At 52.3% G+C, this 13,064-nt stretch overlaps 1 protein-coding gene across 1 annotated transcript; it reads right to left on the reverse strand.

Moving 5' to 3' along the window:
• Window positions 1–1,898: 1,898 nt before the first annotated feature.
• On the reverse strand, window positions 1,899–11,956 carry si:dkey-96l17.6 (uncharacterized). Its single transcript, XM_067228311.1, has 6 exons — window positions 11,841–11,956; window positions 10,910–11,101; window positions 3,482–3,642; window positions 2,666–2,868; window positions 2,438–2,516; window positions 1,899–2,103 (listed from the first exon to the last, which is right to left on the reverse strand). Exons 1-6 carry the CDS (start codon window positions 11,941–11,943, stop codon window positions 2,053–2,055), a joined length of 789 nt encoding a protein of 262 aa, XP_067084412.1. The 5' UTR covers window positions 11,944–11,956; the 3' UTR covers window positions 1,899–2,052.
• Window positions 11,957–13,064: the final 1,108 nt, after the last annotated feature.

Here is a 13,064-nt window from a genome sequence, read left to right on the forward strand (position 1 = left end):
GCAGCGTTCACTCAAAGTTCAGCCACACCCAACTCCCTCTTTCCCTCCCTCCTTCCATCCTTCCCTCTCTCTCTCTCTCTCTCTCTCTCTCTCTCTCTCTCTCACACTTTCTTTCTGTCTACATCCCTAGGGAAGAAAGAGATAACAGCTTATTCATTCTCCTCTCCAGCTCAAAGTCGTTTTCCGCCATCTTTGGTTTTCTCTGCCTTCCAAACGCCTCACTCTCTCCTTCTCCCTCCCTCACTCTCTGTCTGACTCTCTGTCCCTCCCTCCCTCCTTCCCTCTCTCTCACCCCATCTCCCTCTCTACTCCGCGTCCTCCAGTGCACCCTGATTGGTCACAGTCTCACAGGACATATAAGGAGGCCACACCCACACAGTAACTGGTCCCGTATCTTCCGTATACAAAACAAAGGAGACAGGATAGCACATCATCATAATACACAGTCTACTAGACATGAGTATGCTAGACACGCAATACACTACCTGTGTGTGCAGTGTGTGTTCGGTGAGGTATGTCGCTAAGGCCTTTAGAAGAAACAATAAGTACCTGTTTAACGCCAGTCTCAAATTGTAACCAATACTATAATCTGTACATTATATTATTCAAACATAATATTTTATTTAGTCTGCGATGTTCAGCTACTGATAATGTATAGAGCATTAATCATGTTTTACCTATGATTTGAGTGAGAATAAAAACAATGCTTCCATGTTTGTTTGTTGTCTGGTCTGTGTTGTAAAGCCCTCACGTTCCCTTCTATAGCCTCTCGTCCTCCCCACCCTGCTGTTCAAATTGTCATCTATTGTAAGGGGGGGGGGGGGGGCGACCCTCAACCCCCCACACGCATCTGATATGACTGTTATTACCATGACGTCACTGGTCCATTAAGTAAAAAAGTATAAAAGTAAAACATTTCCATCCCATAATGATCTCATTCTCCATGCGCCAGGCCGGCCATGTGAGGACCACATGTCAGGAGCATGCAAAAGGGTAACTATCAAAAACTCCAAACAAAACAAGCAGCAGCTATTCCATGCCCAGTACCTAACCTGCCCCCCCCCCCCCCTCTTAGACACCACTCAACCTACCCCCCCCCCTCTCTTAGACACCACCCAACCAACCCCCCCCCCCCCCTTAGACACCACCCAACCTACCCCCCCCCCCCCCTTAGACACCACCCAACCTACCCCCCCCCCCTCTTAGACACCACCCAACCAACCCCCCCCCCCTTAGACACCACCCAACCTACCCCCCCCCCCTCTTAGACACCACCCAACCAACCCCCCCCCCTCTTAGACACCACCCAACCTACCCCCCCCCCTCTTAGACACCACCCAACCAACCCCCCCCCCTCTTAGACACCACCCAACCTACCCCCCCCCCTTAGACACCACCCCGCCCCACCTACCCCCTCTACCCGCCCTCTCTGTGCTGCCCTGTCCCCGGCGCTCTAAATTGAGTGGGGCCCCCCCGTCGCCCTCAAAACCAACACGACAGGGCCTTTGCGTGTTTGAGTGTGACCCTGTCTGTTCCATGCTATGGGATCCCACTGCGTGACTGCGGTCCGCCCTCCTCGTGTTCGGGGGAGACATGCCGAGCGAGCCTTAATGTGCTCCACACTGATTGCTTTCCCCACAATGGGAGCACAAACTGGCCAAGTGACTCCGTAATTGCCTCGCCTGTTCTTCCGGGGGGCCCCGTGGGCCCCATTCTGCCGGCCCGGGGCGCTCCCATTAACAACCTGCACGCAATGCCCCAAACTCCTGCCTACTGGAAGCACACACACACACAACCCAACACACGCGAACACACACACGGGGTTGGATTGCTGCCAAAGTCCAACCTGGATAACAGCAATGTGCTTCAGCATCGGAAAGCTGATTATAGGGGTTTTTATTTGATCATGGACACGGCCCAAATGCGTGTGGATTCGCAGCTGCGTGCGCCAATGAAAGCCTCCTGTCCCAGCCCCCGGTGAGGCCTGCAGGCGGGCAGCGCTCGTCCCAGTGTGAGGCCTTCCAGCGGAGCAGAGCTCAGCCCCCGGTGACCTCAGACGTCCTCCTCCTCCACGGTCTCCCCCGAGCGCAGCTTCACTATCACCTGAGGAGGAGGAGCACACTTCAGTCAGTGTCCCCCCGACAGCCCCCCCGACAGCCCCCCCCACCAGAACCCCCCCCCCCCCCTCACACACACGACTCCCCCTCATACAGTCCACCTCCACCGTACAACACCCCTTTCGTACCTCTCCCAACACAACCCCTCCATACACCTCCCCCATAAAGCCCCCCTATGATAAACACCACCATTCAACTCCCCCCTCCCCTCCCCTCCCCTCCCCTCGCCCCCCCCCCCCCCAAGCAGTGAGCGGCTGCTGGTCGACGAAGCGGGCTGGTGTCAGAAGGGAGACGGGCAGAGCAGAAGGAAGACCAGGCACCTCTTTCAGCTGGGCTATCTCCTTGCTGTCCAGGTTCCTCTGGGCGTTGTTGGTGATGGCCTTCACTCGCGTCGCATAGCTGCAATGGAGACCAGAGACACGTTAGCCGCTGGGGGGTTCTGCGGTGTTTTGGGGACAGCGAAAAGACAAGTAGTCCTTTCAAAAGGATCGTCCTTTGCTCCGATACAGTTAATGTCAGGGGGGACGTGAACGTGTCCCCTCGCTCACATGAGGGAGGTGAGGGTCTCGTCCACGTTGCACTCGGAGGGCGATGCGTTGGCGATCATGAGGGTCTTGGCGTTGCCCCCCAGGGAGTCCTGCATGATCTGGGTCAGCTTGCTGTTCCTGTAGGGCACGTGGGGCAGCTCCAGGGACAGCGCCGAGATCACGTCGCCCAGGGCACTCAGGGACTTGTTGATGGAGTTGGCCTCCTGGGAGGGGGGGGGGGGGTAGGGGGGGGGTAGCGGCGGAGCGGGAGGGGGGGAGGCAACGGGGGGAGGGTGTGGATGAGATGGGATGGGAGGCAAAAGTTGGTTGAGAGCGAGGGTGTGTTCACACCTACGCTGAGCCAAAAGGAGGAGGAAAACCTCACCTGCTGCAGCCGTATGAGATCAACATTCTGAGCACAAAAGTGAGTGAAACATACAGCCAGGCTCCTGCACGCACTCGTACTGTACACGACTAAAGAAAGCAAACACACCGATAAGATTTAACAAACATCTGCCAGTAACTCTACAGAGCTCCTCACCTTCAGGTCCATCTCTGTACGGTAACTCTACAGAGCGCTCACATTCAGGTCCATGTCTGTACGGTAACTCTACAGAGCGCTCACCTTCAGGTCCATGTCTGTACGGTAACTCTACAGAGCGCTCACATTCAGGTCCATGTCTGTACGGTAATTCTACAGAGCTCCTCACCTTCAGGTCCATGTCTGTACGGTAACTCTACAGAGCGCTCACCTTCAGGTCCATGTCTGTACGGTAACTCTACAGAGCGCTCACCTTCAGGTCCATGTCTGTACGGTAACTCTACAGAGCTCCTCACCTTCAGCTGATGGTCCTTGGCGCCGGTCTTGGCGGCCCTCTCGCTGCCGGCCAGGTCCACCAGACTCAGTTTACCGCAGCTCACGCTCCCATTGGTCAGGTTCCTGCCCTCCACCACGATGCCCACGATGAGGTGTGAGCGAGAGCTCTCCACGTTCATCTCTGAGGGGGGCAATGAGGGTATTAAGGGCGTGGCTACACTCTGACGCCACATGACAGCCGCGGAGGGACTTCCTCCAGCAGAAACACATGGTACATCTTCTCCTGGCACATTATGTTTTGACATGACTACGTATCACCCAGGACATGGCGTGCCCTCACCACCCAGCTCCATAATGACGCTCCACCTCCCCCCTCCCCTCATTCTGACTGAGACTCAAACGACCAATCCGAGCCATTTCGCCGGGGCCTAGGTCTCTACTGGGGCGTGGGCGGCACAGGGCGTACTGGTGGAGGAGATGTGGCGGTTGGCGCAGGCCTGCTGGAACAGAGCGAACAGCTCGGTGGCGCTGGAGGCGTCTCTGGTGTCGGCTCCCTGGGCAAACACAAGCCCCTTTCTGTTCCTCTTGATCTCCAGCCGCCTGCCTCGGCCCTCAGGGCCGCTCGCTAGCAGGTCCTGCAGCTGGTCGTTGTACAGCTCCAGCATGTAGGCCGAGACCTGGGCGGCACGGAGAACAGAGGAGAGGAGGGGGAGGTGGGGTGGGGTGGGGTGGGGAGGGGAGGGGAGGGGAGGGGAGGGGAGGGGAGGGGAGGGGAGGGGAAGGGAAGGGAAGGGAAGGGAAGGGAAGAGAGGAGAGGAGAGGAGAGGAGAGGAGAGGAGAGGAGAGGAGAGGAGAGGAGAAGAGAAGAGGAGTGAGGTGAGGTGAGGAGGGGAGGGGAAGAGAGGAAAGGAGAGGAGAGGAGAGGAGAAGAGGAGTGAGGTGAGATGAGGTGAGGAGGGGAGGGGAAGAGAGGAGAGGAGAGGAGAAGAGGAGTGAGGTGAGGTGAGGAGGAGAAGAGAGGAGAGGAGAAGCGAGGTGAGGTGAGGAGGGGAGAGGGCCATTGAACGAGGGAGAGATTCAAAGAAAAATCAAGAGAAAAGCCAGAACAGAGGGAGAGATAATAAAGGAGAGGTGGATATAAGATGTTCTCACATCTACACAAGTGATCAGGTTGTATGCATCACCCTTTTCTCTCTTTCTCTCTCTCGCTCTTTCTCTCTATCCATCCTCAGGGATACCTCGACTCTCACCTTGAAATCAAACTTGCCGGCGTTCTCCTGGACGATGTCAAATATGGCATTGAAGGCACGGGGCATGATTCCAGGGCTCCTCTGCTCCTTGTCCCCCACCATGGTGAAGGTCTTCCCTGATCCCGTCTGACCGAAGGCAAAGATACACACGTTGTAGCCGTCTATGGCTGACTGGATCAGCCTGGAAGAAAATCAGTCTGTAAGGAAAACTGGCTCACCACTGATTTACTTATAAGTGCTGATATTCAATGTTAGCTGTGTCTTGATGGCGAATCCATGACACGTCCACCAGTCAGTTAGCATGGAATGTACCAGAAAACCTATCTGATAGGTCAATTTTCCCTGCTGACCAATAAGATTGCTCCAATGTGCCTGCTGACCAATCGGAGCGTGTCACCTGTTGGTGTCCTGGAATATGTCCTCCTGTGAGCTCTCCGTGCTGAACACCCGGTCGAACTGGAACTCCCGAGGCCCGCGGGCCGTTTCCACGGTCACGGAGTAGTCGTCGAGACGCTGCACGACGACGGCCCCGCCCTGGGCCGCCTCGGCGCGGCTCGCCGGGCGGATACGACAGAACACGCGGATTTTACCTGGACCAAGTGGCATGTGCGTGTGTGAGAGAGACGGAGATGATGGAGACAGACGGAGGCAGACACGGTCAACAAACAGGCAGACGTCTACCTTTCATGTCCTCCACCATGTTGTAGTACTTCTTCCTCATGGTCCTCTCCGAGGTGTAGTTCTCCACGATCTTCTTATTCTCCTCCCTCAGGTGCTTCAGCTGGAGACAGCGCCCGGGGGAGACAGGGCGTCACCACACACACGCACGGACACACACACACACACCTCCTGCAGGGGCGTGGTCGAGAGCAGCTCACCTGGTCCTGCAGTACGAGGAGCTGCTGTCCGATGCCATCCCCTCCCTCGCCGCCGTGAGCCTCCCCTCCCACCAGCACCTCCTCCAGCTCTGCACCCGGCTCACACCCTGGGGGAAGCAACAGAGCCCCCCCCCCCCCCCCCCCCCCCCGCCCCCCCGACCCCCAGGAACCCCACAGGAAAGAGCCTTCATCAAAATCCTCCTCTGTTCTAGAATGTTCCATTATTCCTCTCAGGAGACAGGCTGCAGTGAGTTGGTAGACTGGAGGAGGGGTTAGTATTCCATGTCCCCCTTTCCACTTGTGTGGCTCTGACCCAATTTTAAGATTTAGTTACATGACATGACATTTTATAGTCGGTAGCCTAATACTGAATGGAAACAGGGTTTTGGAATGCAGCTATAGTGTCCGACAAACGTCCTAGATCTCTCAGAGCGTGCAGGCAGGGTTAGGATGAGTGTTTACCGCTGGCAGCGGGGATGACCCCGGATCTGATGCAGTCCAACGCCACCCGGGAAACCTCACACTCTCTAACGGTCTCCTGGAGCAGGGCCAGTCTGGGATATAGACACAGAGTCACAGTCAGAGGCACTGAGACAGAGTCAGAGTCAGACATACAGTCCGAGGCACTGAGACAGAGTCAGAGTCAGACGCACAGTCAGAGGCACTGAGACAGAGTCAGAGTCAGACACACAGTCAGAGGCACTGAGACAGAGTCAGACAGAGTCAGAGGCACTGAGACAGACACACAGTCTGACTCAGTGCTATGAACACAGAATCAAAGTCCCAGTGTCATAGACACAGAGTCAGAGACACATTACTCTCATCGGATCCCATCTGACCTCAGTTTATAACTCTTACTCAACTCTGTGTTTCTTAACTAAGGGTGAGGGATGAAGACTTTATGCTACGATATCGCCAGCACTGACTCACCGATGAACCCAAGTTTGCCAAACACAGTCTCAAACAATACATCTCTAGAAAGTCCACATCAAATGACGTCTGTGAATGTTGCAATATTGAATGTTCCAGACCGCGTTGAATGTGGGTTCTCCTCGTCGCTGGAATTGCGGTTATCTACGGTCATCTGGTCCATTTGCTCCCTGGCCTGGAACAGGGCTGTGTGGTTAACCTGGACCATGCGGTCCAGCATTAGCCTAGCCTCCGTCACCTCACCACAGATATAATGGGCCTGGAAGTAAGAATGTTATTGTATTTGTTCAGCAGACACTTTTCATCCAAAGGTACCGGTCCTGACAGGAGTATGATGTTGTTTAACAGTTTAACATGACTTAATATCGTGCTCTGTCGAGGAGAACGACACTACTTAGTTTGAATTTGTTGTTCTAATAACGCCTATTGTCCTTGTCAGACTTCCTGGGGAGGCGTCGTGAGCATACACATTGTCAAGAGCATATGTAGCAGGAAGGTGAGTGTGACCTTCTGTATGACGGAGCGCAGCAGGGTGGTGCAGGGGGGGAGGGACTCGGCAGGAAGTGGGCTGGGCTCCGACTCCAACAGCTCAGTGATCTCCCTCTCCCTCTGAGACAGGCTCTCCTTCAACTCCTCCAGGAGGACTTTGGCTCCCTCCAGTGGCAGGTCTGCGTTGCTGCGACCCTGGGGTGAGAGAGGGATGGGACACGGTGGACCGAGGATTGGCTCGTTTCGCTTTTATCACCAATCACGTACAGGGTGGGATTTGAACCTGGAACCTCTTGGTCTGCAGCCCCGATGCTCGAACCACTGAGCTATGCCATGCAAATGTGCTTGATCCAATCGCAATCAAGCCATATCAGAGATGACCTCATGCTAACATGGAAGGTTGAAGGGTTCAAAGACTACCGAAAAATCCCCATGGCAACCAACTACCTGATCCACGTGACGGCACCGCTCACCTCGGTCTGCTCGGTGCCATGGTGACCGCTCCCAGAGGGATCGGCAACCTCGAGGGGGAGCTCCGCCTCTTCCTCTGCGTTCTGCTGTGATGTCATCAGCATCTCCTGGACTTTCCCCACTTCCTGTCTGGCCATTTGTAGTTCCTGTAGCGCTAATCGGCATCACGGCAGATGTCGACCAAACGTGATACACAAACACACAGACACACACACAGTCAGAAGCATGAAAAAAACAGAGACTTTATGACGTTATGTTACTACGGGAACACACACACACACACTTACACTTAAACATCGCAACACACACATGCACACACATTGATACAAACAAAACACACACTTACACACCAAAACACTCAAACACACCCACAAACTCACACACAGACACACTAACACGCACTCACTAGATGCCTGGTGACTGTGGAGCAGGTCTAGTTTGGAGGAGAACAGCTCCAGCATTTTGCTCTGGGGAGAAGAAAAAATACATCATTCATTCTCCCAGAGTAGCAGCTAAAAGTTCCTGTCACCTCCTGAAAAGGTCCTCTCTTTCAAAACAGTCAATGTAACCACTTCAGCCCTGCGCTGCTGCAGCCTGCCCAGTAGGGGGCTCCACAGGCCTGGACGCGACACAGCCCTCCAGGGTACGCCTGCGATCATCTGACCTTCTCTCTCTGCCACTGGAAAGCCTCGTCCCTGGTCCTCCTCCTGTCTGCTGCGCTCTCCTCCTCCAGCCTCTCCTTCTCTCGCCTCAGGGCCTAGGCAGAGCCAGACACACACACCCAGAACACTCAACCACCACCCAGGAACACAGTCTGTCGGATATAGATCTGTTTTTATCATAATTGGAGGGGTGGAGGGTTGGTGGTCTGGAAGGGTGGAGGGATGGAGGTCTGGGGTGGAGGGATGGAGGAGTGGAGGTCTGGGGTGGAGGGATGGAGGGGTGGAGGTCTGGAGGGGTGGAGGTCTGGAGGGGTGGAGGTCTGGAGGTCTAGAGGGGTGGAGGTCTGGTGTGGAGGGATGGAGGGGTGGAGGGGTGGAGGGGTGGAGGGGTGGAGGTCTGGAGGGGTGGAGGTCTGGAGGTCTGGAGGGGTGGTCTGGAGGTCTGGAGGGGTGGAGGTCTGGAGGTCTGGAGGGGTGGAGGTCTGCTCACAGTGACTCTCTCCTCCCACTGAGTATTCTTGTTCTCCACCTTCTCCTTGTAGAGATCCAGGATTCTTTTCAGAGCGTTCAGTTTGCTCTGGTAGTGGGATCTGATCTTCTGGACTGTTCTGTCCTGAGGGTAGACACGTGGAGGTCAGGAGAGGCACACACACACACACACACATACATACGTACACACATCTGCCTGCACAGACACGCACACACACAGGGACAGGCACACAAGCACAAACACACACACCTGGTTTTCTTTTGAGGCAATGAGGAAATTCTCCTCCAGTTCCTGCACCATCTCCTCATGTCTGGTCTTCATGGCCTGCATGTCCTCTGCTATCTATTGTCGGGAGGGACCGTCAAGCATCCATCACTGGAAGTCATAGTGACTAGATAATGACGCAACACCAACAGTTACAATGAACTGCTCTGTTAGGTGTGAGTCAAGTGATGTAAGGAATTAGGGGGGTGTGACGTGTCCAAACACGAGCACAGAATAATCATCTCCCACAAGAATTGATATAATACACGCAGTAGCATTCTGCCACCTCTCTAAGCTTGAGGGCAACAGTCAACATGTGAGTACCGGGAAGAACACAAGATGACAATGACCTCCTTGTATCCACCCTCCACAAACAGACTTTGCTTCTGTGTACAACAGAATTAGCTCTACTGCAGTTTACCAATGGGATGCTAAGCTAACTCTACTGCAGTCAATAATACCTGTGTTATGCTAAGCTAAATCGAGGCTACTGCAATCTACCTGTGTCATGCAGAGTTCAGCCGACTCATAGGGGATGTAAATCTTCGCGTCCATCCTTCCTTCAGCTTCCTGGTCCCTCTCTCTCTCATTGGACGAAAAAGTGTCTGACAGGAACAAGATTGGAGCAAACCACCAGGAGACCTACTTGGCTAAATGTTTTTGCACACACTCGCGACATCATTGTTTGACCTACCTCTGCCTTATTCTCTCTCTAACACCAAATCGTCCTCAGTCCAAAACTAACATTCCAATATTCTGACTCCATCCCTTCCTCCTTCACTCACGTACTTACTTCATCTTTCCCTCCTTCATGCTCTCCTTCTTATCCTTCTCTTCTCCTCTCCCACTGCCCTTCTCTCCCTCCCAACCTCCTTACTTCTCCCTCCCTCCTCCTCCACCTCTCCCACCTTCCCCCCATCTCTCTCCTTCCCTCTCTCCTCCCTCCCACCTGGGTCCTTCTTGCGGTCAGATCCGATCCAGCGCCGAAACGCCTCCCACCTCCTCAACCACTGGGCCTTGGGCTCGACCACAGCTTCAATCACAAAGGTCACGGTGCAGATTAGAGGCTTGTCATTTCACGTTGGAGGTCAGAGGAACAACTTCAATGATTTGGGATGACACAAAGTTATTGTTACTCCTAAAACGTGAGCAATGTATATGAATTATATCAAAAGTGTAATTATAGAAGAGCAAAAAGGACTGTATTGAATGAGAAGATTCTTAACTGTAGGATCATTTCCCACCATGCTACAAATCTAGAAGAATTTCAACTGTCAACTTTCAGATTTCATCCTACACATTACCCCCAAAAAAGACGTATATTAAAAGACGTATACTAAAAGACTTATGAAGTAAACATACAGTACAGCATATTTGTTTTGAAAGCATCTTCTTTTTATTCAGTTTTAAAACATGGTTTACATTGCTCTGTCTATGGATTTTATTATGAGTGGGTTAACACGATTTATTGTCGTTATTCAAAACACACTTTAATTGTCTGAGGAGACTGGTCCACAGAAAGCTTCCGTTTGAACTCAAGTTTCAATTAACATTTACACTTCAGATGGAATTAATAATGAATAGACATGCAGGATTTAGTTCCTGTTTATACATGTTCAGACAGTAAAATATCTCTCCCTTTTTGTCTCTTTTCTGTTTCTTTCTGTCAGCGAGTGGAATGTGGTGTGTCATGTCGCGACTCTCCTCCCAGTGACACCTTGTTATGGAGACACAGATTGTATATAATCATTAGGAGACATCACAAGCAGGGAGTTCACTCGAGGGGTGAATAGTGTTTACGTACTGCACATCCTCTGGTCTACACTCGTTTAAGGATGACAGCAAATAATCTCAGCCATCTTTAGGGTTCGCCTAACCCTTTTTTTAATGTATGTACAGTCTGGGTTTAGGGTAGTGTTAGGTCTTCAGGACTGAGCAAACTCTCGTGATAGCATCACCTGAGTTAAGGTTCAGGGTGATGAGTGAGGATGTGTGTGCTGTCTGTTAGTCTGACCTCGGTCCTGGTCCTGGTCCAAGTGTGTGTTGTGGACCGTGCACGGTTGCTGGTGCACCACCTCCTCTCGGAGGTCCGGCACGCTGCCCGGTAACTCCTCCACCAGCGACAGGGTCACGGGGGCAGGGCGACCCCGCAGGGACCCCACCGTGTCCTCGGGGCATGGAGACAGGGTGGTGGTTTCCCAGGCGCCTGGGCAAAAATAAAGTTCAGGGGAAAACCGAGAGAGTGGAAGAGGAAGGAGTTGAGTGAGAGAGAGAGGTTGAGGGAGAGAGAGAGGTTGAGGGAACAAGAAAAAGAGAGATTTAGGGAAGAGAATGAGATTTTGAGAGCGAGAGAGAGGTTGAGGAAGAGAGAGAACAAAAGAATGAGACGGAGATAGAGAGAGAGAAAGACAGAGAGAGAGAGCGAGAGAGAGAGAGCAAGAGAGAGAGAGCGCTTCGGTCAATGAAAAAGAGAGAGTTGGAGACGGAGAGAATCAGGATGATATAGTGATCAGGCTGCCAGACACACAGTAGGTAGTTGATATCAGGAGGACATCTGGTTAGAAGGTGTTGGAGGAGGCAGCTAACAGGGAACACTAGCCTGGCCTCCATGACAGTCCGTATGTTTCCTGAGGCTGGAACACAAACACACACTCACAGACATAGAAAGTACACACACACACACACACACACACAGACTGTCCACACACAGTCACATACATACAAACTGTACACACACTCACACATATGTATACTCTACACACACATAAACACATTCACACGCTTGCAGACACGCATGCATAAATGTACACAAACGTCCTACTGGAAATCCAACTCAATCAAATAGAATAAACATCCTTGTGACATGGTAAAAGGACCCAACGTTGTCACCATAGTGACGATGGATACACAGGGATTAGAGTGTGTGTGCGTGTGTGTCAGCTTACGTTGTTTTGATGCCGGGGCAACAGCGCAGCGCCTTCCTACTTTCTTCCCCAGGAAGGTGAGGGACAAGGAAACGTTCTCTGTTCCTGAGGAGTTCACGTACATGGTGCGTTTCTCCAAGAGGGGCTTTATGTGTGTGTGTGAGTGTGTGTGCAGTCGTGTGTGTCCACGTTGGTGTGTGTGTCTATGTGCAGCAGTGTGTCATAGCATGTATGGTTTGAATAATGGCACCTTTTTCCCAAAAACTGTAAGGCAAGCAAAAAATCTTGTAATTACCTGAGAAATGCACTGTGAAACATTTACATTTAGTCATTTAGCAGACACTCTTATCCAGAGCGACCTACAGTCAGTACAGGGACATTCCCCCAAGGCAAGTAGGGTGAAGTGCCTTGCCCAAGGACACAACGTCAGTTGGCACGGCCGGGAGTCAAACTTGCAACCTTCTGATTACTAGCCCGCTTCCCTCACCGCTCAGCCACCTGACTCCCTACAGAAACAGTTATTTATGGCACTAAATAAGTCACGGGGAGAACACATTCACGGATGAATTCAAGAGAACGCCAACTATGTCTGTCTTTCTGTGTGTGTGTGTGTGTGTGTGTCTAATTTGGTCTACGCAGCAGAAAATGACACAAACGACACATCTCGATCAGACCAGTCTACAGCAGTCAGGAGGCTGGACAGCACCATCAACAACTGGCCTCCACATGTTGTTCTGCCCTGTCAGCTAGCCCTCTCTACATTCAGGCAGGAGTAGACGATGCCAGAGTTTTATATAAGCTCCCACACCGAGTAAACAGGAAGACCCTGATATGGTCAAAGACTGAGTCCGTCGCTCACCAATGCTTCTGGGTCATCAATGCATACATTTCAATTGAAAAACGATCGCAAATATATTATCAGCGTGGCCCTAGGCAATATGGTGGAATCAATTGTACAACTCATCTGCTCAGTGTTGCCTTGGAGTATCTACATATTCACCGAATCAATGGCTAGCAAAATGAAAATCTTGAATCAAATCAGTTCCAGAAGGCTGGATTTAATGTCATTTACCTGAGATCAGATCTGAGGCCCTCAGGGTAGCTGTGGTGTGGCAGACCTGCTGTCCTGTACAGGTATAGACGGACAGCTGGGAAGCTATGGACTGACTCAGCCTTTTGGGGAGGGAACGAAGCTCTCAACACTGTTTAAATATTAAACCTTCAGAGATGGGGTTTCAGCTGGTA

Source organism: Osmerus mordax, chromosome 24 (assembly GCF_038355195.1).
Source record: "Osmerus mordax isolate fOsmMor3 chromosome 24, fOsmMor3.pri, whole genome shotgun sequence".
Classification (NCBI taxonomy): Eukaryota; Metazoa; Chordata; class Actinopteri; order Osmeriformes; family Osmeridae; genus Osmerus; species Osmerus mordax.